This window comes from Geotrypetes seraphini, chromosome 3, assembly GCF_902459505.1.
Source record: "Geotrypetes seraphini chromosome 3, aGeoSer1.1, whole genome shotgun sequence".
In the NCBI taxonomy this organism is placed as follows: Eukaryota; Metazoa; Chordata; class Amphibia; order Gymnophiona; family Dermophiidae; genus Geotrypetes; species Geotrypetes seraphini.
The window spans coordinates 222,163,465-222,191,350 of NC_047086.1; the positions used below are offsets into that span (position 1 = coordinate 222,163,465).

General features: G+C 43.4%; 1 protein-coding gene across 6 annotated transcripts in view; it reads left to right on the top strand.

Moving 5' to 3' along the window:
- Window positions 1-27,886, top strand: part of NCKAP5L (NCK associated protein 5 like) — a 134,986-nt gene that overhangs the window by 64,530 nt on the left and 42,570 nt on the right. For all 6 annotated transcript variants that reach the window (XM_033937515.1, XM_033937516.1, XM_033937514.1 and 3 more), the window contains exons 7-9: window positions 499-612; window positions 7,658-10,917; window positions 27,712-27,862. In XM_033937515.1, the coding sequence (XP_033793406.1) occupies window positions 499-612; window positions 7,658-10,917; window positions 27,712-27,862 (3,525 nt within the window). The remainder of the gene's footprint in view (window positions 1-498; window positions 613-7,657; window positions 10,918-27,711; window positions 27,863-27,886) is intronic.

Genomic DNA, 27,886 nt, shown 5'->3' on the forward strand with positions numbered 1-27,886 from the left:
ACACATTTATGTATTTATTTGTTAGGATTTATTCACCAAAGGTAGTCTCTTCTGCCAGTTTCTTCCCTGGCATCTCGGATATGCCTCTCTGGTTTGGTCTGCTTACTTAGGAAGAAAATAAAATAAATAATTGTGTCTAGGAGAGGGTGGACTGAGGAAAGCGATGAAACATTTGTGCTGCTGAGAAGAGGCTGGAGGTGGAGAGGGGAAATGAATCAAGAGTGAGAAAATGAGGACAGAGGGTTGCAAATGGCTATGTGAAAGAAAAGAGAATAAGAGGAGAGTCAGAGAAGAAAGTAGAGAGAGGAGAAAGCAAGTCTATTCAAAATAAATAATAAAACCTTGCCTCTCTAACCAAGTCTCAATTATACATAGGCAGGAAGGATAGTGATGGGTAGAAATGTTTATGTACCGTACTTTTATCTGTTATCTGACTGAATGCTACACTGACTGTGTCTACATGCTCTGTGTCTGATACTGATATTTGTTTGATTTCAGCTCCCAGTACATCCCTTCCAAGTTCTTTCTAACTTGTCTTTGGTCCCACATCTGGATTCCATGGAGAAGCTCTCTACCTCTCTCCCCCTGGGGCATTGTGAAATGCAAAAACAGGTACTGCTTTTACTCCCTAACACCTATCTTTTGTCACAAATACTTGTTCCCACTCCTCCTCCCCAGTCTGTTTCTTGTGTCCTTCAAGTGTTCAACTGCATTCCTTATTGTCAATGACAGTCTAGTACAGACAAGTGGGTTATATCCCTCTGCCAGTAAATGGAGGCGGTGAAAAGCTCAGACCTGACTTTGCTCCCCTTATAGGGCCTCATGTTGCCTTCAGCTCCTCATTTTTTTTTAAATCCTGCACATGGCACAGAGATGTTTGTCTGGTGCAGTGTCAATGATAAGGAAGACCCTGAGTTAGAAAGGCCTTTTAGTTTTTTGATTGCGGTGTGTATGATTGTTGGTATGTATGACTCTGGGGTTGCTGAGATTGAGTGTGTGAGCTTTCTCTTATTATAAAACGTAAAGGGTTGGCGGGGTGTTTGGGTTCTCATTTTGTGCTCTCTCTTCTTTTTGTTTCCAATTTCTGGTGTCTTTACTCAGGGGATGTTGTTCACACATATATTGCTATTTGGTGATTTCTGTTTAGATGCTGCTTGCTCTTTTTCTGCTCTTCTCAAGGGTTTGATGTACTGCAGCGATGGATATGTGATTTTTCGTTGTTCTTATGTAATTTTTTTTTTTTTTTTTCCCTTCTTGTCCATGACCCCTGGTTTTTCCATGATATGGCCCATTGCCTTGTTATACCCTTTCTTCTAATAAAAATATTTTCAAAAAAAAAAAGAAAGGCCTTTTAGTGCTTGAGATTGAGCCTGAGGGAGAGGGGGGGGAGGGTTTCCAGGAAGCTGTATTCTGCAGACTTATCTACATTTCAACTAAGGTAAACTGAGTCCTTAAGTCTCAGCCTGTACTGCCAGTGGCTTCAGAAAGTTCTGGAGAGCTTCCTGTCTAGTGATAGTTTAAAGAAAAAGAAACAAGATTCAGTGGAAGAATCCCAGCAGTAATTTTCCTTTTCAAAGGCTTGAACCTCAAACACACCAGGAGCCAGAGACTAGGAGGAAGATTCTCAAAACTTGTCAGTAAAATCCGGCGAGTTGATGTAGTGCCCATAGTGGGATCAACTTTTTATGGGCAGTTCTCAACAAAATAGCATGCAAATTATATGTGCGCAATTTGAGCAGAGAATTGCTGGTAAAGAGCAGGAGAAACTGTGCCTAGTGATTGCCGGGGGGTTTTGGGGGTGAGTATCACTGGCGGCGGGAGGGAGTGGGCATCCTGCTGGCCTATCAATTTGGGTTGGCTTTTTTTTTTTTTTTTTAATAATAATCTTTATTCATTTTAAATTTTGGCTGCAAATGTGGCACAATGAGGTTAGGGAATCACCCGGCAATGATAGAGAGTTGTCCAGCATGCTCCTTTAAATACTGATGAGCCCATGTTAATGAACTCATTGTACTACATTTTTGCATGGTAGAGTCGGAAACTGCTAGGAAGCTTGGAAAAAGCTATTCTGATAATTGACCGGTAAAATACCGGCACGCTAAACTGACTGGAACCGATTTAGAGACCATGTTAAGGGCACAGTAAGTTTTGAGAATCCTGCCCTAAGTAGGTCTTTTGAACCCTTTTTCCCCCCCTCCACACACTTTTTCAGGCATAGGTTCGTGAAAGGGTAAGAGGTACGTGGTTTGTGGGAACCAGTGGTTTGTGATCTAAGCTGGATCCCTGTGATTAGTCACTGAAGAATAGGGACATCCGATGAAGGGCTGTCAAATCTCAGCCAGTGGTTGGTGACAGGTGACCACACCCAACTAGAATTTTGATATGAGTGCAACAGCTCTAGCAATTTTGGTGGGAAAATCGGACATTTTACCTCTGTAGCATGCTCTTATATCCACAATTGGGTGCTCTGTATGCTCCGTCTCCTTTTCTTCCCAGCAGCTGAAAAGCAGGAGAGGCCCACAAAAGCTGCATTTGGAGATATTACTTTCCAGAGACCTCTCGAGGAGATATTGTGATTTTTCTTTACTGAAGACAAGCAGAATAGTTGTTTAATGGAAGTGACAGGCATGCAAATCTGCTCCATACATATTCATTAGGGCTAGCCTGAAAACCCGATTGGCTTGGTGGTCCTCCAGGACAGGGTTGGGGACCACTGGGCTAACATACATAATATACAGTTAACAGGTTACAATGTGCCATATTTAAAGTACAAGTTTTTAACCTAACTCAACACATATTAGGGATCTAATACCAATATACAAAATATACAGTTTACAGGTTGTAATTTGTCAGTTTCAGTGCAAGGTTTTTTCAATACAAGTTTTTGTCCTAACTTATAATAGTTTAGTAGGGATAGCATGGTTGATTAATTTAGGCCAGAATGTATAACCACATGCTTCAGTGGTTTAAGAAAAGGAACTCTTGAAAATAGCTTGAATGTGTTGCAGAAAGCAAAGGCTCTCTGTTGTTTTTAGAACCTAATTCAAACTTTAAGGCCCGAAAGAACCCAGTTTCTAGCAAAATTGACCCCCAAAAAAGTTTTCAATCAGATTTCAGAATTTGTTGAATCTACTAACATTCTTCACCCACATCAAAGGGGTTTTAGGATAAACCATTCAACTGAGCATTCACTATTAGGGATGACAACTACTTTACTTTATCATCTAAACCACCACAAATCGGTGGGCCTGATCTCCCTTGACCTTTCTGCTGCCTTTGACACGGTAGATCACTTACTTCTCTTAGAAAGATTAGAATCCACTGGACTCACAGACCAGGTACTTAAATTGCGACAATCTTATTTTTCAAACCGTCAATCTAAAGTCGTTTTCAATAATACTTCATCGGATCTTTTTGCCAGTCAAAGCGGGGTACCAGAAGGCTCTATTCTCTCTCCTTTACTGTTTAACATTTTCCTGTCCCCTCTGCTTACCCTCTGTCAGTCTATCGAGTTTTACAGCATTTGCTTACACTGATGATATTCAATTATTAAGAACATAAGAATTGCCACTGCTGGGTCAGACTAGTGGTCCATTGTGCCCAGCAGTCCGCTCCCGCGGTAGCCCTTAGGTCAAAGACCAGCACCCTAACTGAGAGTAGCCTTACTTGCGTACGTTCTAGTTCAGCAGGAACTTGTCTAACTTTGACTTGAATCCTTGGAGGGTGTTTTCCCCTATGACAGACTCCGGAAGAGCGTTCCAGTTTTTTACTACTCTCTGGGTGAAGAAGAACTTCCTTACGTTTGTACAGAATCTCTCCCCTTTCAATTTTAGAGAGTGACCTCTTGTTCTCCCTACCTTGGAGAGGATGAACAACCTGTCCTTATCTACTAAGTCTATTCCCTTTAGTATTTTGAATGTTTCGATCATGTCCTCTCTCAATCTCCTCTGTTCGAGGGAGAAAAGGCCCAGTTTCTCTAATCTTTCACTGTACGGCAACTCTTCCAGCCCCTTAACCATCCTAGTCGCTCTTCTCTGGACCCTTTTGAGTAGTACCGTGTCCTTCGTCATGTATGGCGACCAGTGCTGGACGCAGTACTCCAGAAAACACTCATGAAATTACGGAGATTAACAACAAACTTAACCAGATCAGACTTTGGCTGAAGGACAATATGTTAGCTTTAAATATGTCAAAAACTCAAACAATATATTTTCCTTAGAAAGAGGGAATATCACTGAATGCTCCAATTCTTCTGGATAATTCTCCCCTTGACTGTATTGCCTCTATAAAAATTTTAGGAGTTATCTTTGATAAAAAATTGACATTCTACAATCACATAAGCTCTGTAATTAAATCCTGTTTTTTTTAAGCTCAGGATGATTCAGTCAATCTCTAAATTCCTAGAACTGAAATCTTTGAATATATTAGTTCACTCATTTATCATTGCAAAACTGGATTACAGCAACAGCCTATTCACAGGAATAACTCAGAAAGAACTAAGACGCCTTCAAATAATTCAAAATGCTGCAATCAAACTAATAACAAAAACTAGGAAATATGATCATGTAACCCCATTACTTCGGAATGCCCATTGGTTACCAATCAATCAAAGAATTTCTTATAAAATTTCATTAATAACGTTTAAATCAATACATTCCAAATCACCTCAATTCATCGATAAATATCTTATTCCATACAAGCCATCTCGGATTTCTAGATCATCTGACCGAAAATTGCTTACAGTCCCCTCCCTCCGAATAATAGGAACAAAAAGGCATGACATTTTTTCAGTGGTGGCCCCACAACTTTGGAATATCCTTGTCCATTTCAAGGGCCTACTCAAGAGCCACCTATTTAAAGAAGCTTTCAACATCTGATTTTTTCAATCCTTTCATTTTTCAAATTCCTCTAAAGAAACCAGTAGCAATGTTCCCCTTCCTTTTGTTTGTTCCTTATTCGTCTTTCTTTCCTATATAACTTGTAGTTCCAACCCAGCTTCCTTTCTGTTTCGTGTTTGTCGTTCAATCTGTCAACCATTAGTATGCCATTTATTTAATGTTTCATTTAAATTCTTTTAATTGTCCTGTTATTGGTGTTGTTTTTATTTTAGTCTTGTTTTTGTTTTCCCTATTATATTTTAGATGCCTTTCTAATTTTATTGTCAAGCATCTCAGTTACCTTATTTGCAGTGAGAGTTATTGGGACTGAGAGAGAAGTCCTTTCTATGGTATATTCTCAAATCTATGGAGTTCTCTCTTAGTATATTCATAGATGACTTATGCAATAATGTACTTTGAAGGTATGATCATTTTTAAATTGAGTCTTATCTACTGTGTCTCATTCATTTTGAGTATTAACTATTGAATTGATTATTTATGTATATAGAAATATGACAGAAGATAAAGGCCGAATGGCCCATCTAGTCTACCCATCCACAGGATCCATTATCTCTTTCACTCTCTCTGAGAGATCCCACGTGCTTATCCTAGGCCCTCTTGAATTCAGACACAGTCTCTGTTTCCAGCACCTCTTCCGGGAAACTGTTCCACGCATCTACCACCCTTTCCGTAAAAAAGTATTTCCTCAGATTACTCTGGAGCCTATCACCTCTTAACTTCATCCTATATCCTCTCATTGCAGAGTTTCCTTTTAAATGAAAGAGACTCGACTCATGCACACTTATATTACGTAGGTATTCAAACATCTCTATCATATCTCCCCTCTCCCGCCTTTCTTCCAAAGTATACAGATTGAGATCTTTAAGTCTGTCCCCATACTCCTTAAGGACCGACTCCATCCTTTTTATATCTTTTTGAAGGTGCGGCCTCCTGAATTGTACACAATATTCTAAATGAGGTTTCACCAGAGTTTTATACAGAGGCATCAATACCTCCTTTTTCCTACTGGCCATACCTCTCCCTATGCAACCTAGCATCCTTCTAGCTTACGCCATCAACTTTTCAACCTGTTTGGCCACCTTAAGATCATCACATACATTCACACCCAAGTCCTGCTCTTCCGTCGTGCACATAAGTTCTTCACCCCCTAAACTGTTCCGTTCCCTCTGGTTTTTGCAGCCCAAATGCATGACTTTAGTTTCTTAGCATTAAATTTTAGCTGCCAAATTTCAGACCATTCTTCAAGCTTCATCAGGTCTTTCTTTGTTATTCACACCATCTGGCGTGTCTATTGTATTGCAGATTTTGGTATCAACCGCAAAAATAGGCAAATCTTACCCAACAACTCTTCAGCAATATCATTTATAAAAATGTTAAAAAGAACAAGCCCAAAAACAGAACCTTGAGGCACACCATTGGTAACATCCCTTTCCTCAGAGCGATCTCCATTGATCACTATCCTCTGTCGCCTTCCACTCAACCAGTCCTGACCAAGCCCGGCACTTTGGGACCCATCCCAAGAGCACTCAGTTTATTTATCAGATGTCTGTGTGTAACAATGTCAAAGGCTTTGCTAAAATCTAAATATAGTACTCCCCCCAATATTCCAGGAACCCCCGCGAATGTTGAAAAACCATGAATACGGTTTTTAGCAGGGGAGACAGGAGAGGGCATCCAGAGAGGTAGGAGAGGGCAGCCAGAGCGCCAGCGAGTGAAGGAAATCACTTGCGGTATGCTCCGACCGCCTCTTCCTGTACTACAGTCGTGCCTCACCAATCAGGAGCTGCTTTGACATGCAGCTCCTCATTGGTGAGGCCTGACTTTAGTACAGGAAGAGGCAGTCGGAGCATACCATGAGTGATTTCCTTCACTCGCTGGTGCTCTGGCTGTCCTCTCCTGCCTGGTCATTCGTAGTCGGAAAATACCACCAATGACCGGGACTGTGAATCGCGGACTGCAAATTCGCAGGGGAGCACTGTACACCACATCTAGCACACTCCGTCTATCCAATTCTCTGGTCACCCAGTCAAAGAAATTGATCAGATTTGTCTGACAAGACCTACCTCTAGTGAATCCATGTTGCCTCCGGTCCTGTAATCCACAGAATTCCAGAAACTTGACCATTCTCTGTTTTAAAAGTGTTCCATTAATTTGCTTACCACAGAAGTCAGACTTACCGGCCTGTAATTCCCTACTTCTTCCTTACTTCCACTTTTGTGGAGAGGGACCACATCCGCCCTTCTCCAGTCCTCTGGTACCACTCCCAACTTTAGAGACGCATTGAAAAGGTCAGTCAGCAGAGCTATCAGAACTTCCCTAAGTTCCTTCAGCACCCTCAGATGTACAATATTTATATCCCGCTTACAACTAAGTAGATAACAAAAAAACATACACAAAATATAATACAACAAATGTCAAATAATGTCACAAATTTTTAGTTCTTTTTTATCTATATTGATATGTTCTGTATTATATATGTACTGGTATTTTGAATTATAAACTTATTTCCTCTGGAAAAGGTCCATTATCACAGGAAGAGAGGGATAGAGTTTGTAAAGTGGTACTGATTGCATACTTTGGTATGCTTCCTCTGCTACTCTTTCCCCCACTCCACAACTTTGGTATATACCAATCAACCTAGCATATCCTGCTCAGTCTAGAATTTATGAGCCTCTTTCTCCTTTTCCTCATTTTGTGATCTAATTATTATCCTCTTCCTGTGTTCTGACTTTTTTTTATATCTGCTTTTATTTTTATAGGCGAGTCCTGAAAAGCAGCAGATGGGTGGTGTGATCCTGAACCCCTCCTCTTCATCTATGGAAGCTCTGTCTCCTTTCCTTAAAAAGAAAGCACAAATCCTGGAGGTCTTACGGAAGCTGGAGGAGATGGATCCACTTATGGTTTGCCCTCGGTCAAATCCTGGGCAGTGCTTTTCAGCACAGAACTGTCAGGGCATCAGGAACAGTTGCTCCCTGAAATATAAACAAGATGGAAGCACCAGGCATGAATCTGGCTCCCCAGAGTACCTTAATGGAGCAGGCTTCCTGCCAGCAGGGATCCAAGTTCCAGAATATGAGCCTTGGACTGCTTGCCTCCTTTTGGCACCAAGTAGCTTTGATGATCTATTGAAGTGGAAGCCTGCTTGCAGTGATTCTTCAGGGACCCTCCGAGAAGAGGAGGAACTGGAAGAGACCATGGCTCTTGTTCAAGAGGACTGCAGGGACCTTGATGGGACTGAGGCAGAGCTGTTGTCTCACTACTGTGAGAGGAAATCTACTGGCAGCTCTTCTTCCTCTTCCGATGACAACTGTGAATTAGGAGAACCAAACCTCCTGGAAAAAAGTCCTCCTGAGTCTCTTCTGAGCATGATCGCAGAGAAGGTGGCCTTTGGCCAGCTTCTAGAGGACACAGAATCTTATCTGTACTCTGTCATGAAAGAAAGGAGTAAGTGCAGTGCCCTGGATGGGGACCAGACTATCTCCCTCCTGTGTGAGGAGCAAATAAGCAATGATGGGAAAAAGGGGTCTGATGAAAAAATTCCCAAAGATGGCTTTACTGGTGCTGATTCTGGCTGTGTGAATAAATCACTGGAGGGAGAAATGCTTCAAGAGGAGAAGTATAACCACACTAGGACAGTTAACTGTTATAGCCAGAGTGTGGAGGGGTTATCACATCATAACACTGAAGACAAGGTTCAGGAAATAGTCAGTAGTGAGGATATAGACCCTTGGAAGGAGACAGGAAAAGCTGTACTTGATTCTACCTCAGACTGCAGCCCTCCTTCAAAATGCAGAGTTAATATGCCCTCTCAACCACCTCTGGAAAATAATGCTCTTTTTAGCATGTATGTTTCAAGTAATTCTTTAAATACACAGCAGAGAGTAGGGGAATCCACCTCAACATGTAATATCACAGAGAAAACTGTTCATGATTTCCCTACCTGCTCCTCTCAGGGGAAGAATGAGCTGCAGATCAATTCTAGCTCCACAGTAGATTCTGAAGAACGCAGGGCTCCTCAAATACCTTCCCCGTCCAAATTCTTGAAACTTCTCAAAATCCCAATGGTGGGGGAGAGAACCCAGAGTCCAAACCATCTGCGACTCAGTCCACAGCTCACGAGAAGTTCCAAGATACCATGTAGAAACAACTATGAAGTTTGCCACTCACCTTTGCTGCGTAGAAAAACAGTGGTGGAGCAGGTCCCAGAGGGAACCGGCAAGAACGAGTCTCTCTACGGAATCCCATCGCTTACTGTTTCTGTGGATTCGGAGATCGGCTTTGGAAACAGTGGTGGTTCCTCTCTCAAGGCTAGCAGGCACTTGGTGCCTGGGATGAACAAGGCAGGACTTCATGACTTGCAGTCCTTTGAACAGGAGACCCAAAGTTTTCAAAAAGCTCCCAATTATGAGAATGTCTGTTTTGCCATCAATTCAATGCATTCATCACCCAAACTGGACCACTCTAAGCATTTTCTTCACCCAACTCACGTAGGTAATCAGGAAGCATCTCAGGACAAAGGAGATGCCCCTGAGCTGATGGAATCTGTGTACTATTCAACATCAGCGTGCCTAGGGATGCCACCACAGACCACCTTGCTTTCAAATGGTGCATCCCTCAGCTGTTCTCAGGGATTATGTTCATATTCTAGCACAAAAGATAAACAGAAGGAGAAGCTGTCTTCAGAATCAAAGGAGAAGAAATTTGAGTCTCCTCAGGTACTACAGAGGAATAGTGGGAGTACCTCAGCATCCAAAAGGATGGGGGGCATAACTGTAAAGAAACAGGAAGAGCCCTCTGGATACCTACCTTTTCGAGAACGCCTTACAGTACTAGGAAAACTGAAAAGCTCAGAAAGCCCCTTCCAAGGCGCAGAGAGAAAAGAAGCATTATGTGAAGAGAGAGAGACATCGCCGGTGAAAACTAATTCAGAAAGACACCGGATCACTGTGAGACAATGTGAAATTAATGAAAGACTTATAAATAGTGTGCTCTTAAATTCTGAAGCATCTGAGTCTCGAGAGTACCCCAAGCGGCCACCAGGTGTAAATAGCTTGAAGCATCAGGAGCGCTGCTTCTCTGAGGACATTGGGGTAAAACTCTATCACTCAAACTCTGTTGGGTCCAAGTTAGAGACAGAGAACTACTCTTCTAAAATATATATTGCCAAAGGAGAGGTGTCTAAAAACAAGGTAACAGGAGCTTTCTGCTCGCCTGGGTCCCCTCAAGTATCTCGTACCTCTGCTAAAATCCCAATTACTCCTAACTTCTGCAAAAACCCTAAAAGCCCCCATGGAAGCCCTACTAAACTGCCTTCCAAATCGCCCACCAAAGCACCAGTTAAAGGGGGGGTGTCTCGGCCACTAAGTGATGAAATGAGGTCCTGTAGCCGGACAGGAGGGTCCATACTGCCTTCCACCCATGAAGAGAAGTCAAAGATACAGCAATTGAATCCTAGCAGAAAAAGTTTTATCTGCCCAGAGAACATTTGTCAAGACTTTACACGGGCATCACACAAAGCAAAGAATACAGATAACATGCCTCTAAGCTCTATGTTGCACTCTGCTATAGAAGAGAAGGTGATGAAGGGTATTAAGGAGAACATGCTAAGGCTGCAGGAACAGGATAAAGTGCCAGTCACTGAAGGGAAGCAGAAGTCCTCCAGCAGCATTGCCAGCTGGTTTGGACTGAAGAAAAGTAAACTGCCAGCTCTAAGCCGGCGACCTGACACATTCAAGACCAAAGATGAGAAACGGGAATGGAGCGTGGGATCGTCGCCTTTAAGGAAAGAAGTCAAAATGGCCACCAAGAAGATGGAAGCAGAGAGCCTGAACATATCCATGCTGATGGAGAAGGCAGAGGACCTTCGAAAGGCACTGGAGGAAGAGAAGGCTTACATGAATGGCGTTTCTCTTGAGAAATCTCGGGGGCTCATGTGTTGTGATACGGAGCAAAGCGAACTCGGTGTTCCATATTCCAAAGAAGCAAGGCCAGACAGTTTCATGCAGCAGCTTCTGAACAGGTGAGAGCAGTAACTGACCAGTAAAGGGACTGACGTGATGGCAGCCAGCTCTTAGAAATGGGCAGAGAACAGGAAAGGAAGGGAGATGTGGGTAGGGTCTTGGGAAATATTTTGGTTCAGTGAGAGGAGGACGCAGAAGCAGATGCTGAGTTCAGGGATACCCAGGAACAATAAACATTGTACAGGAAAGGAAACTGGGGAATGGTGGTAGGAGGTTAGAATAGGAGAACTAACACAGCATCGACCAGTTCTGAGCTTTTACCTGGAAATCACAAAGCCGGAACAATAGCAAAGATTAACCTAGCAGCATAGAAAGATTTTGACGACTTTGCTTTATATTGAAAAGAAGAAATTTGGTGTTACTATCAACATGTACTTTTGTGTTAGCTTTTGTTTTAGTTCCTTTTAGTTCTTTTGGAAGGTAAAGAGAAGGGGGACCAAAATGATGAAGGGGAATGAATAGCTCACCAGTGAAGAAAGTTAGGGCTCTTTGAGAAGAGAAAGCTGAAGGGACATATGATAGAGGTCTGTGGAGTGGAACAGGTAATTGCAAATCCTTCTTTTACTGTTTTAAAAGACTAATGTTGTTGTTGTTAATAATAATAATAATAATAACTTTATTTTTGTATACCGCAGTACCAGAATAGTTCAGAGCGGTTTACATGACAAGAGACTGTACATCTACAGCAAAATTTACAAATAAGTCAATCAATCAATATAACTTAGCAAGTCGGGAGCAGGCAAGAAGGAGATAGAGAGGTTATAAACAAGTAAATCGGCGTGGCTTAGGAAGTCGGGTGCAGGTAGGTAGGAGGTGCAGGTAGGGAGGAGGCAGGTAGGTGGGAGGTGCAGGAAGGTGGGAGGTACAAGGCATAGTTAAAAGTAGAGTTACAAGGAGGGCGGGAGTCAGAGAGATATTTGTCAAAGAGATAAGTTTTGATTGACTTCCTGAAAGTTTGGTAGGAGGGAGAATTAGAGATGAGAGTGGATAGACATTTGTTCCATTTGCATGCCTGGAACAAGTAACACATTTAAATAAATCATGGAAAATTATTTTTCACTTAATGCAATTAAACAGTAGAATTTGTAAAAGTAGTTAGATTGCTTAGTTTAAAAAAAAGGTCTGGACAAGTTTCTGGAAGAAAGTCAATAACATGTTAATACTGTAGGTATTACTACTATTTATTATTTCTATAGCGATACCAGGCGCACGCAGCACTGTACATTAAACACACAAGAGACGGTCCCTGCTCGCAAGAGCTTACAATTTAATTATGACACACACAGGACAAAAAAAAGGGGAATCTATACATGTCGTTTTTGTGGGGAATAAGAAGGGGGCTGATGAGGTGGAAGGGATAGGGGGCTAATATGTGGTAGGTAGTCTTAAGGCAAACCATAGTTTATCTGTAGGTTTGAACAGTAAAGACTGGATCCTGTCAGGTACTTGTGACCTGGATTGGCCCCTGTTGAAGCAGAATACTGGACTTGATGGGCCTTTGATTTGACCCACTATGGCAGGGGTGTCAAAGACCCTCCTCGAGGGCTGCAATCCAGTCGGGTTTTCAGGATTTCCCCATTGAATATGCGTGAGATCTATTTGCATGCACTGCTTTCATTGTATGCTAATAGATCTCATGCATATTCATTGGGGAAATCCTGAAAACCCGACTGGATTGTGGCCCTCGAGGAGGTATTTTGACAACCCTGCACTATGGGATTTCAGATAGTCTTAATCTTCCAAATTTGATCACTTCGGAAATTTCACTATGCGGTCAATTATTTGTTTCTGAAAGAGGAAGAATGATACTTAAAAAAACCAAACCTGTAGAAATTATGACCTTTCAAGAACATCCTCTGTTCTGGTTATATTTCTGGTCAATTTAACAAGTGGGGAAAGAAAGCAGAGTATGGCTCATGGAATCCTTTCCAGCCTCTCTACGTGTGTATGTGGAGGAAGGGGTAGGTGGGTGGCTATGTACATGTGTGTTTGTATGTTGGTATTTTTATGTTTGTGTATGCTTTCTATGTGCCTGTGATCTGAAGAGATGAGAAGGCAGTTTGAAAGGTATAATTCTTTAATAACTATTTTACAGTGAATCGGTGTATATATACTGTATGACTACAGAAGCTGGAACTTCAGTTTGGGTTGATTCTCAAAAAATGTTTTTGTTTTTTTTAAATCTTTATGATTTTTAAACTTTGACAGTGCAATACAATTGAACATAAAATACTGCATAAAATGCACTATTAACTACACAAGTAATACATAAAACAATCATTTTCTCCCATCCTCCTCCCAATTATTAATACAATAAGACATATGATAATAATAATAACAGTTTATATACCGCAGGACCATGAAGTTCTATGCGGTTTACAAGCAAAATTCACCTCATAATTTTTTGCATAACATTATGTCACTTAGGTTGCATCTCGACTTTATGTGTTTTGACTGCTGCCATAGATTTTTACAATTCTCACTTTAAATATACACTTTTATATATATATTTCATTTCTTATGTACATTGAGTTGCTTTGTTTCGATTTATCAGGACCCCTGATGAAGACGTGTTCACCAAAACACGGACCGTGTTGAGTCCTTTGGTTTGGTTCAAGGTGGTAACATTAACCGCATTCATGATTTTGGTTTAATAAATTTAGCCAGTGTCTTTGTACATCTGTCTGCAGTTTTCTTTGTTTTGGTTTATGCTCCGTTCACTTCAGATTGTGTTGGATTTTTTCTTTTTGTTGTTTCCACTGCATTGACTCCATTTTGAACTCGGGATCTCTGTGATAGACCCAAGTCTCATCTCAAGTCACCAAACAATGAAAAAATGCACTTGGTTTTCATGGAGCATTTCCAAGTTCTCCTGACAGCACTGGAGCCTCATGACCTTCTGACATGGTGTCGGCATTCTGGGAACTCATCTTGCACTAACCTTGGACATGCCCAACTTTTCATGAATTATTTTTATAACTGTACTTACTAACATAGGCAGTGGAACACTTTTTTGTTTGGGGGGGCCCAAAAGCTCCTCCCTAAATCCTGCCCCAGACCCGCATAAGCTCAGCCCAACCTACCCCATAATAATAGCACTAATTGTAAATGCCATTTCTTCCATTAATTTTTCATACACACACAATATAATCTTATTAACAATACATAATGGTAACCACAAAATTAAACACACAAAGCACACTCTTTTGCCCGTCCCCATCCCTACACAGTATTTCTTCCTCTCTCCTATGTGCAAAGTCTCCCTCTCTCTCACTGTCCACCATCTCTCTCATTACCTCCCTTGCTGCAAAGGGAGTGGGGAAAGAGGGAGAGAGAGAGGGATCCAGGGTGCATCTCTCCAACTCCCTCTACTGCCACATCCAACATTTCTCCCTCTTATCCCTGGCCTGTGTGCAGCATCTTTCACCCCCTGCCCACTAGCCCCATGTCCAGCATTTCTCCCTCTTATCCCTGCAGTGTGTGCAGCATCTTTTGCCCCCTGCCCACCAGCCCCATGTCCAGCATTTCTCCTTCTCATCTCTCTCTACCTCACTTCTCTTCCACCACCATGTCCAACAATTCTCTCCCTCCCTATGCCCAACATTTCTTTTCTTTCTTCCTTTCCCCATGTACATCATCTCTTTCCCTCTTACACACCTATGCTCAACTATTCTACCTTTCTATTCCATCCCCCACCTCAGAATTTCCCTCCTTCCATCCTTCTATTCCTATTAGAGAATGACACGAGGAAAAAATCTGTCCCTGTCACTGCACCGTCCCCGGCCCACCATCCTCTGCACCGCCCCGTCACCGCCGTTCCCTTCACCGCCCCGTCACCGCCATCCCTTTCACCGTCCCGTCACCGCCACTGCCATCCCATTCACCGCCCTGTCACCGTCCCCGTAGCATCCATATAAGCCTCAGTACTGCGAAACACCATGAAGACAGAAGAGAGTCCTGCCACTGCTACTACTGCACTGAGAATCTGTTTCAGTGCTTCTGCCCTGTAGTAAAAACAGACCATAAAATAAATCAATTGACTTGTCCTCCCTTGCAATGACGTGTCCCCCATGTTCACCTATAGCTCGAATCAGGTCAATTGTGCACACTAAAAATGCAGGAGGATCTGGAATGTGAGCGCAGGCAGGCAGTGATACAAAAACAGCAGACACCCGACTGATTGCAGTGTTCCGCCATCTCTCTCCCTCCATCTCACCTTAGATGTAGAGTATGCCTGCTTTCTTTTTCGCCCAGCCGCACATGCGGGTGCTCATTTGTTCAATATTCTCCTCTGACACAACCGGAAACAGGAAGTTGTAAGAGAGGAGAAGATTGATCAACTCGAGCAGCCGCGCAAGCGCGGCTTTTTGAACGCGTGCGGCTGGGCGAAAAAGAAAACCGGCATACTCTACATCAGTGTTTTTCAACCTTTTTATACCCGTGAACCGGCAGAAATAAAATAATTATTTTGTGGACCGGCAAACTACTAGGACTAAAATTTTAAAACCCTGTTTCCGCCCTATCTCCGCAAGCTCGGTCACCTCAGTAACTATAGAAAAATAGACAAATATAGTGCAAAATATAGACAGCAGATATAACTTCTCAAAACTGACACATTTTGATCACTAAATTGAAAATAAAATCATTTTTCCTACCTTTGCTGTCTGGTGATTGATTTCATGAGTCTCTGGTTGCGTTTCCTTCTGTCTGTGTATCCTTACTTTCATTTCGTTCTTTCTGCACTCAGGCCCAAGAATTGTCCCTTTCTATTCCCTCCCTCTTTCCTTCCTATGTCCTTAGTGCCCCCGGTGCCTCCTTCCCATGTCTTTAGTGCCCCTAGTGCCTTCTTCCTATGTCCCTCTCACTGCCTTCCACACTTTGTCCCACCCCCACCCCCGAATCCTGCCTGCCTACCTTTCTCCCTCCCTAGCCAAAGCCAGCCTGCTGCCTCCTTGCCGCTCAAAAAAAAAGCCTCCTTCCTTTTCCCCTGCTCTTACCGCCATGCTCATGCTGCAGCTACTAAAGCCGACAGGAAGTCTTTCTGACTCAATTCTGAAGTCGGAGAGGACGTTCTGGGCCAGCCAGGCAGCGATTGGCTGGCCCAGAACGTCCTCTCCAACGTCAGAATTGACGTCGGAAAGACTTCCTGTCGGCTTTACTAGCTGCAGCATGAGCATGACGGTAAGAGCAGGGGAAAAGGAAGGAGGCTTTTTTTTTTTTTCACGTGGACCGGCAGAAATTCAACCGGCGTTAAGGAGGAAGGGAGGGAGATGGCGGGGACCGCGCGATCCTTGATTGCCTCACTGCGGGGACAAGTCCATTCACCGCTCCACGGGGCGGTGAATGGCCTTGTCCCCGTCCCGCAGAGGCCACTATTTTATCTTCCCCGTTTCGGCAGGTTACCCACGGCTAAATGCGGCTAGCCACGGGTAACCCGCCACCGTGTCATTCTCTAATTCCTATGTCCCAAGCTTATGCCCCTCCCTCCCTTCTGTGCCCCATGTTTGGGCCCCTTCCCCCCTTCTGCGTCCCAACATGTTCCCTCTCTCTTTTCTGTGTCCCAAGTTCATGTCCCTCCCTCCTTCCTTCCTTTGACCCAAGTTCACACTCCCTTCTGTGTCTCAGTGCACCCCTCCCTCATGTGATCCACATACCTTCCTCCCTTCTGTGTCCCAAGTTCATGCCTCCTCCCAAGGGTGTGTACCTGTGTTCTGACCGACTCTAAGACATCGAAGTAAGCTTTCCTCCTCCTTCTTTCCAGCCACACTTCTTTCTTCACAAAGCCTCAAGCAGCAGAGTATGACCAGAGGTCCTGGTGTGCTGGCTGCATGGCCTGCTACCAAAAGGTATGCGGCCATGCAGCTTAGAGGAAACATTGCATTCCTTTTCACTTTTTATCTAATCAAATTTCTATCTCCTTCTCTCATCCCCTAGTTTTCACATTTCGCATCCTCCTATTCCCTTTTATCTAATTCCCATTACCACATTTCTACCCTCATATACTCATTATTCTGCTCACTTATCTCTTTGACAACACTCCCATATGGATCTCCCCTCCTTGTCACTTACTCCATCCTTGTAACCCAGCATTTCCTTCCTCTTTCTCTCTCTCTCCCAGAAGTCCAACATCTTTCTGTCCTTCCACTCCCTCCTCCCAAGTCTGACATCTCTCCTTCCTCCCCCTTCTGGCTCCCAGTCCATATCCTCTCCACTGTTCCCTGTCTATCTCTCCCCTCCTCTGCTCTCTCTGAGTTGTCCATCTCTCTCTATTCTGCCCCCTCCCCTGTATCTATTTCCCTTTCTCCATTTTGCCCCTCCACATCTATCTCTCCCTTTCTCCCCCCTCTGCCCTCTTTCCCTCTTTCTCTCCCTTTCACCACTTGTACCATCTCTCCCTGACCCCCTCTGCCTTCCTCCATGTCCATCGCTTCCTCTGTGCTTCTTCAAATCCATCTCTTATTCCCCCCCTTCTGCCCCCCTTTGCCACTTCTCCCTGTCCTCCTTCTACCCCCTCTGCCGTCCCCAAGTCCATCTCTCCCTATCCCTCATAAATCTGACATCTTTCCCTCCCTCACTTACCCCGTTCCTGAGTCTCACCTCCCTCCTTCCCGTCCCCCACTTCCTCCCTCAAGTCCTATACCACTCCCTCTCTGCCTTCTACCGAATTTGAAATGTCTCAGGAGGGGCCTTATTTCCGGTGGAAGCAACATCTTGCTGCCGGCTAGCATATCTGCTGGTTGGTTTTCTCTGCCGTGTCCTTTCCTCGACATCTACTCTCCCCCAGCCGCCGCCACTGGGTCTACCTCAAATTTGTTCTAAAAACACAGCGCTGCCCTGATGTCAGCCCTGGCGTCTTCTCTCCACTGTGTTCCACCCCATCAGAAACAGAAAGTTGTGAGAGAGGACAGGCCACAGTGGAGAGAAGATGCTGGGGCCGATGTCGAGGTGGCACTGTGTTTTTAGAAGAAATTATGAAGTAGACATGCAGCGTGGGGGGGGGGGGGTCTGAAGGAGTAGATGTTGCGGCAGAGAGAGACGACCAGCAGGTATGTTGGCCGGCAGCAAGATGCTGCTCCCTTGCCTGCCTAGGTACATTACTGCAACCTTGGAAGAGGTATTTGTAACCGGCAATTTTTGGGGAGGCCTCCCCCATTCCAACACCTATGCCTACCAAGATGCTCATTTCTTCAGCTATTTGAGAAACCTTAATTTGTCTGTATGACAAAATTAAATCTTGACTTTCTTGCACATTTCTGTAGAAGTTGCTTCCACAGGCCATCTAGTGTAAATTAAACTGCTTTGTTCCAAAATTTTACTTTGTAGGATGATGGGGCAAACTCGCCATAAATGACAGTCATGGATCTTTTGTGAGAAATTTTATCACTGAACAGTGCTCCAAATCTTGCAGTTTCTTACTTGATTCGCACAAGGACTCTCCTGTCTCTTGGAATGTTAGACTCGCACTGAGCTGCAACTGTGCTTGAGTAACCTTGAGACATGTCATAACATGCACGGATTTGTTTCAGCACGCTTGCTACTTTCTTTCATACTCAGGTAGATGAACACTCCTCATACTTCTTGAGTTACCAATTGTTTTGAATCAAAACACCGTTTTGATCATTTGCTATTTTTAGTAGGCAACATTTATGATACACTTATTGTAAGTTTGAAAATGAATAAAGATTTATAAAAAAAAAAAAAGAAAGAAACTGTTCTCGACATCTTTCCTTGACTGTTACTAATCATACACAAAAGATATGTGGAATAATTTGAGTATATGAAGATGATAAAAAGAAATAGATATGTTGCTTTTGTGAATGATTGACTGTGCTCCAGAATTATTTCCAAAAGTAGTAGATCTGAAGAAAAATTGTTTTATGCAGAATTTATACACCTTATCAAACCATAGATAAATACTTAAAAGCCCAACATGCCCTGTTTCGCCCTCACCAGGGCACAGTCAATCATTCACAAAAGCAACGTATCCATTTCTTTTTATCATCTTCATATACTCAAATTATTCCAGATACAAATATTTGTTGTGCCTGATCAGTAACAAAGAAGCAATAATTGCAAGTAGAGTGCAAGGAAAGATGTCAACAGTTTCATAAATGTTGCCTACTAAAAGCAGCAATCATCGAAACCACTGTTTTGATGCAAATATTCAAGAGCTACCATTATTCCAGTCGTTTCTTTTTCTTTTTTTAATAACTTTATTTAGTTTTTTAATGCCAACAAAAAGTGCCATACAATTTATATACAAATAATGATCATCAACCAAGCACTTATAATCAATCGGTATCTATACAAAAGATAAAAATTCCCTCCCCCATCCATCATTACCATCAGGAATAATACCAAAACAAAAGATATACTCCCCCCTCCTGCTCCCACCCCTCCCTGGATGGGTGAAAAACAATGGAAAATAAAGATCAATTATAGATCATGAGCCAAGTATCAGGTATAACATTTTCTGAGAATCAACCCAGTCATTCTGGAGGTACGATGTACTGAAATTATAACCCATGAATTTCTTATGGACACACTGTCAACACTGTCAACTTTCCTCCCTCTTGTGCCCCTGCAGACATTTTGGGCCATGTTCTGAAAATGGCACCAAAAGTTAGGCCCCTACCGATGCCTAACTTAATTGCTTTAATTGACCATGCCATGTAAAACCAATTAAAAACTAATTTGAAAAAGTAGGCACCAAAATCACACCTATAGCATGGTGTCCAGTAGAGCCTAAGATTAAGGGTAGAGATTACCTTATGCAGTTCAATGTAAAATTTAAGTGCTGGTAACCTTGATTCTGTTGACAATGCCTAAGTGTGATTGACGCAGGTCCAGCACCATTTTTGTAGGTGCCGACTGATTAAGGCGCTGTTTACAGAATCTGGACCTTTGTCAGTTTTGAAAAGTACAACATCAGATGTCCATTCCAGCTCAAAGGCCTCCCTTCAAAGCTTGGCCAATTTCTATGATCCTGGCATTTCTGCAAGCTGGAATAGAAAAAGGCTAGTGGTGGAGTCCAGTGACAGGCTTCTCTTGCTTCTGTGCTTGAGGAGGAAAGCTATCACTGGCATCTGAAGAGGGCACTCAGATTGTGGCCTCCGTGGTGCCAGCTTTTTCCATCCTAGAATCTTAATATCATCTTGAAGGGTTTTTCTAAGCCTCTGTATGAGCCTCTCCAAGAGGCGTCCCTTCTGGATCTCATGGTGAAGACAGTATTTCTGGTGGCAATTGTCTCAGTGAGACAGATCTCCAAATTGCAGGCTCTTTCCTGCAGAGAGTCCTTCCTCAGGATCACAGAAGCTGGAGTTTCACTGCATAAGGTCCCTTCCTTTCTGCCGAAGGTTGTGTCAGATTTCATGTCAACCAAGAGGTTCGTTTGCCCGCTTTTCATCCTACAAGCTTGACTAAGCAAGACAAAATATTGCAGAGGCTCAATGAGCACGGAGTTTTACTCCACTACCTGGAAAGGACCAGCGATTCTCGACTTTCTGACCATCTTTTTGTTCTAACCAGTCAGTCAAGACGAGGCAGACCAGCTTCCAAGGCTTCTGTTGCCAGATGGGTTTGCATGGCAATTTCGTCAACATACAATGGCCTAACACCATTAGAGATTTCCTCTTTGGTCAGCCCTTAATGATCCATGTCACCTGACCAAGTCATAGCAAGTCTAACCTTGCATAGTCTACCATATCTGGTCTTTATGTACAAAAGTGATTGATCTAGCCTGTTAAAAAGTTCTCACTTTCACATATTGAGGTGTTAAGTTGATCAAGGGTAGTGGGAACTAAGGCTGAAGCAGGACAGACTTCCACAATTTATGTCCCACAAATGGCAAAATAATGGTGAAGCTTTGGCAATTCCATTATTGTAGATATCTTTATTATCACATGCTGTGTATCTAAGAGGGGAGGGGACATGTTGACTGGTAAGTTGGATACCGTCAGCAATACTTGGGGATGATAAACAGTTATAACCAAGATGCCATCTTGGCAGATCTTGTTTGACGAACTTGCTGCACTTCTTCGAGAGAGTAAACAGGTAGATAGACAAGGGCGACCCGGTCAACATTGTATATCTGGATTTTCAGAAGGCGTTCGACAAGGTTCCACATGAACAACTACCGTATTTTCACGCATATACCGCGCACCCGTGTAAAATGCGCACACGGGTATAGCACGCGGGAAACCTAAATTTATGTAAACAAATTATTATATAGCGCGCACACGCGTATACTGCGCATGCTGCTCCATGAATTTAAATCTCCTTCTGCTGTCCCCCCTTGAAGGTCTGCCTGTCCCCCTTGAAGTCCTGTCCCCCCTTGAAGTCCTGTCCCCCCTTGAAGGTCTGCCTGTCCCCCCTTGAAGTCCTGTCCCCACCCTGAAAGCCTGATGCCCCACCCCTAAGGACCGCTGGCCCCCCACCCTGAAGGACCGCTCGCACCCCCCCCGACGTCTGATTCATCCCCAAGCCCCCCTCCCACGCACGGAGAAGCTGCCTACCGTTGGTTCCCGATGCCAGTGAGCCCTGCTGCTTCCTCTGCCGGCAGTCCCACCCCTTCTCTGAGCCCTGCGCTGCTTCCTCTGCCGCGGTCCCGCCCCTTCACTGACATCAGAGAAAGGGTGGGACCGCCGGCAGAGGAAGCAGCGCAGGGCTCAGAGAAGGGGCGGGACTGTCGGCAGAGGAAGCAGCAGGGCTCACTGGCATCGGGAACCAATGGTAGACAGCTTCTCCGTGCGGGGGGGGCTGGGGGATGAATCAGACATCGAGGGAGGGGTGCGAGCGGTCCTTCGGGGTGGGGGTGCGAGCGGTCCTTCGGGGTGGGGCATCAGGCTTTCAGGGCTGGGGGATGAATCGGACGTCGGAGGGGGGGAACTATGTAAAAAAAAAAAATTGTACAACGCACTCACGCATATAACGCTCGGATTATAAAATCGTATATAACGCGCGTGTTATATGCGTGAAAATACGGTACTTCAGAAAATTGTGAGCCATGGAATCGAGGGTGAAATACTCACATGGATTAAAAACTGGCTGGAGCATAGGAAACAGAGAGTGGGGGGGGGGGGGGTAAATGGACAATACTCGGACTGGAAGAGCATCACCAGTGGGGTGCCGCAGGACTCGGTGCTTGGACCGTGCTCTTCAACATCTTTATAAACGATCTGGACATTGGTACGACATTTGCGGACGATACAAAGTTATTCAGAGTAGTGAAGACACAGGGAGATTGCGAAGATCTGCAATGTGACATAATCAAGCTCGAGAAATGGGCATCGATATGGCAAATGAGGTTCATGCATGTCGGTAACAAAAATCTCATGCACGAATACAGGATGTCCAGGGCGGTACTTGGAGAGACCTCCCAGGAAAGAGACTTGGGAGTTCTGATCAACAAGTTAATGAAGCCGTCCGCGCAATGTACGGCGGCAGCGAAACGGGTGAACAGAATGCTAGGAATGATAAAGAAGGGGATCACGAACAGATCGGAGAAGGTTATCATGCCATGGTGCGCCCTCACCTGGAGTACTGCGTCCAGCACTGGTTGCCATACATGAAGAAGGACAAGGTACTACTTGAAAGGGTCCAGAGAAGAGCGACTAAAATGGTTAAGGGGCTGGAAGAGTTGCCGTACAGTGAGAGATTGGAGAAACTGGGCCTCTTCTCCCTTGAAAAGAGGAGACTGAAAGGGGACATAATCGAAACATTCAAAATACTGAAGGGAATAGACTTAGTATATAAAGACAGATTGTTCACCCTCTCCAAGATAGGGAGAACGAGATGGCACTCTCTAAAGTTGAAAGGGGATAGATTCCGTACAAATGTAAGGAAGTTCTTCTTCACCCAGAGAGTGGTGGAAAACTGGAACGCTCTTCTGGAGGCTGTTATAGGGGAAAACACCCTCCAGGGATTCAAGACAAAGTTGGACAAGTTGATGCTAAATTGGAACGTGCGCAGGTGAGGCTGCATTCATTTAGAGCACTGGTCTGTGACCTGGGGGCCGCCGGGTGAACGGACTGCTGGGCACGATGGACCACTGGTCTGATCCAGCAGCGGCAATTCTTATGTTATGTTCTTATAGGGTTGGCATGGTGGAGACTTGCCAGCCAGGTGTTTAAGCATGGGTCTCTGTAGCCCACACAGAGTGGTGGACACAGCTCTGACCACTTTGCTGGGCATACTGGATGGATCGTCTGGGTCTTTATCTGCCGTATTTACTGTGTTATCTCGCTGAAACCAAATATCATAGGAAACCCCTGCAGTGGCTTGCCCCCTACGATCCATATTTTCTGGTATTACTGTTTCAAGTCATTCTTCCATTTAAGAGACCTTGGAAGTGGGTTACACAACTCGGACTCTTCCATGACTTCTCTTATTTGGTGTACCAGGTACATTGGCCTTGATCTTTTGGAGTTGCAGTTGTTTCATTTTCCTCTGATTTGTGTCTGAACACTGCTTTTCAGCCCTTGTTCATATCACTAATACTAATATAAATTTGTATATTCTACATTTACCATGTTAATTCAATGTGGATCATAATAATGTCTTTACTAGGTTGTTACATATAATCTATAACAAATGCATAGCAGCTAACATAATAGAGTTATGTGTTCACAAGCGTTTTAAAAATAAATGTTTTCAGTTTTCTTTGTAGCAGCATATATTCAGTTTGAACATTTGTTTCATTTGCTGCCTGATAAGAAAACATCTTTTTTTATATCTTAATCCTTTGGCATTCATAAAATGTAGAACTAATTGTTCCCTAAAATATAGAGTTAGGATGTATTGAAATGTATGCCCCTCCACGTTCCTCTTTCAACTTCCCCAACTTTGGCTCATGACCTGTTATGACACACATAGGGCTTCATTTTTTTTTTCCTTTTCTTATTGCATTATATTACAGTAGACATTTGTAGCCTGCACATACCTCATGAGTTTAGTTATGTTGGCCTTTATCTCCTTCATGTATCTTCTTTCTACTACAGCACATAACGCAGGCTGTAAGGCATGAACACACTTTTTTACATAACACTCCTTCACTGCTTGGGAGTCTCAAGCATGTTGATGAATCATCTTGCTTGTCCAAGGAGAAAGTCATAACAGGGTTCTCCATGAATAGCAGGATAAGTTAGCCACACAAACCACACTTTCGCTCTTGAATGAATCTCCTTGTAGGTGGAGACTTTGTAGAGAATGAAGCGGTGACAGAATTTATCACCGTTCCTGTCTCCGTGGATAACTGCAGGAAACAATCCTGTGTCATTGTTTAGTGTCTCTCAACCTCAGTCTTTCTACGCCAGCATTCTTCAATGCAAGGCTTTCGGGTCAGTGGCTGTGCCCATTCATACCCTGATTCTTCCCCTTTTCCTTAAAGAATGACATGGAGATGGTTTCCCATGGTTATCCGCGGGGACGGGGAGCGGTGATGAATTTTGTCACCATGTCATTCTCTAAGTCAGCACATTGGAAATGGCAGTTGGTGTGGTGGAGCACGGCCTGCATATGCCTATCAAGACTTTTCAGAGCTCTAAGAGGACTAGTTTCTCCGTGACACCATTGAATGATGTTACCAGTGTGTAACTGACTTATCTTGTAGTTCCCAGAGAACTTCTGTTACAGATAAGTAACTTCACTTTATCTCAAAATTTTTTTAAAAAATTCTTAGCCGCTTAAACCTAAATGATTTAAAAAAATAAATACATAGACATCAAATAACATACAAACAAAAGAGGCAGCATTCTAAAAATTCATAATAAATATCACTACTCATTTAATTAAAAGCCTCTAGAAAAAAACCAGAATAGTTTTCAATATCTTTTTAATGCTTTCTCTTATCTTCTTCCTTTGTATTCTACCATCCTGGGTAGCTAAGGGTTAAAGTTCTCCTTCTTAATTCATGTCTAGCATCCCTCCCTCCCTGTTTCTATCAAGGTCCCACCATAAACAACAACAAGCAGCTATCAAAACCAGCACATCTGTTTTCTAAGCCCCCATGCCCTTTTCAGATGGTAACTCCACCACAACCAACCCATCGCTCTAGTCCACTTAAGACTGTGCATAGCCTTCCGAACAATAATTATTATACAGTATACTTGCAGTCTGCCAGAGAGACCCAACTACTTATTAATTCTTCTACTACATCTACTTTTTTTAAAACTAGGCATCCATTGTGCTTATCCCATGCCTTGAAATCCATTAGTTGTCTTAACTTTTCCATCGATTTCTTACCTCTTCTACCCTTTCCAGGAAAGCAGTATTTCCTGACATTGCTCTTGATTCGGCCTTCTGATTGCATGTTATGAGCCTTATATTTCTACAACTTCTTTCTTTGTATATGGTTGCCATATTTCCTGTCTTCTAGGATATTAAATCTGTAGGAAAGCTTAGTCAATCTTTTGCCTTCAAGCTGGTAGAGATGTGGAATGGACTTTCTGACTCCAATATTGGTCGCCGTACCTTAAGAAGGACATGGCGTTACTTGAGAGGGTTCAGAGGAGAGCAACGCGTCTGATAAAGGGGATGGAAAACCTTTCATACGCTGAGAGATTGAAGAAACTGGGACTCTTTTTCCCTGGAGAAGAGGAGGCTTAGAGGGGATATGATAGAGACTTACAAGATCATGAAGGGCACAGAGAGAGTAGAGAGGGACAGATTCTTCAAACTAGGAAGTTCTTCTTTACCCAACGTGAGGTGGACACCTGGAATACGCTTCCAGAGGACGTAATAGGGCAGAGTACGGTACTGGGGTTCAAGAAAGGATTGGACAATTTCCTGCTGGAAAAGGGGATTGAGGGGTTTAGATAGAGGATTACTGCACAGGTCCTGGACCTGTTGGGCCGCCGTGTGAGCGAACTGCTGAACACGATGGACCTCAGGTCTGACCCAGCAGAGGCATTGCTTATGTTCTTATTAGACTGATAGGCCAGCTACAACAATTTCATAAAGCCCTGAAAACTCTGCTGTTCACACAACATTTAAATGGCTTAACTATAGTATCAAAAAATTGACGATAATCCAGCTTTTTTTTCTTTTATGCTCTCTTTCTTATGTACTCTAGTCTCAATTACATGTGAACCGAGTAGAGCTCCATTGGGAGATGACCCGGTATATAAATTGAAGACTACATTAGATTAGAATACATACATTTATTTACATCCCTAACCCTTATCTCTTAGGGCTTTTATTATAGGAAGGTACCTCGATGCAGTGGTGATAGGCACCTGTGGCGGTGGCACCCTTCCCCTGCCACCTTCTCCGCCCCCCCCCCCCCCCCCACACACTATTCCTCTGCTCCCTCCTGCTGTGTGTATAGTTTCCCTAACCCCTACCTGCGGGTCTAGGAAATGACATCAGAGGAAGAGCCAACCCTGATGCGATGACAGGTTGGGAGTTGCTGCTCGCACCAGGAACGTTACAGAAGTACGGGGGAAGGGAAGCGGTGTGCGCACACAACAGTGGAGAGGCAGGGCGGAGAGGAGGATGGGTGCCTGCGCCCTCACCAAGACCGCACCCAGCATGGACCATCCCCCCACTTAACTATGCCACTGTCTTGACAATGATTAAACCATGACTTTTTGGAACAAAAATCATAGAAATTAATATTCTGAAGGTGCTTCAAATCAGTGACAATCTTCTAAGTTATATGAGTAGCCCTTTTCACATCATTCTCTTTTAGTGGTGTTGTCACTTGCCAAAACTTTCATCTCCCAACCTCCCCCCCTTATGCTGGAGAGGAGTACATTGAAATACTATGACCTGAATATTTGCGAAACCCTATTGACATGCTGATGACATTTTTATATAACTCAAGGTCGATCCAGACCTAGTTAATTTATCATCCAATATTAACCACTGTATTGCAAAACTACAGTCCTGGGCACTGATGGTCCAGTTGAAATTAAATGCTGCTAAGACAAAACTTGTTTGGCTGGGCCCTAAATTAGATGCTCTTCCTTCTACTGGAGAATCTTTGAAAACTGAGTTCTCCTCATTAGTATTAGGCATTCTCACCGATTCTTCACTCACATTTAAGGATCAAATTAGCTCTCGCAAAAAATTGTTTTTTTTAGTTTTCATGTTCTGAGGAAAGTCAGACCTTTCTTCTACCAACAGCATTTTTCTGTCTTGGTCCAATCAATCATCCTGCCACGTTTGGACTATTGCAATTCACTGTACGTGGGCTAGCCTTCAGAGACTCCAGCTAATACAGATTACTGCTGCCAGACTTATTTTTGGTAAGCGGAAGTTTGACCATGTGTCCTCTCTCCTTAGAAAATTACATTGGCTTCTGGTCCATTTGAGAATTCAATTTACTGTAAATGCATTTGTATTGCATTCAAGATCTTATTTGGCCTCTGTAGCACTCTTGTCCCTTTGGACTGGAATGTGTACAGATCTCATCTGGCTAGGAGCTCTCAGAGATTAAAACTTTCCTTTCCTTCCCTTAAGGGAAAAATTAAATCTATCAGAAAACTTAGCCATTCATTCTCCTACAAACTAACCGAGCTTTGGAATAACTTGCCACTCTTGCTAAGAAACTTAGGCTCCTTCATATCTTTTAAGAAGGTTCTGAAGACAGTCCTGTTCGTCAAACATTTTGGAAATTAATTATTCTACTTTTTCAAATTAGAGTTCTTCTGTTCTTTTGTATTACTCTATTCTTAATGTTAACCAAGTTGAGCTCCAAATTGGTCGATGACCTGGTGTATAAAACTTTTAGTTTAGTTTTAGGATGTAGGGTGTGGCAGCTATTCACTAACAGCTCTGAATCTCTTCCTCAGAGTGGATGGGAAGGAAATCTCTTCTGATAGCCGGCCTGAGCCACGTAATGAGCAGAAGCCATTACAGGATAGCAAGGGCACGAAGACTTGTCATGCAACAAGAATTGGGGTCATGAGCCGCCTGCAGACCTGTGAAGAAAACCCAGACCAGGTATGTGCTCCAGGTACAGGTGAG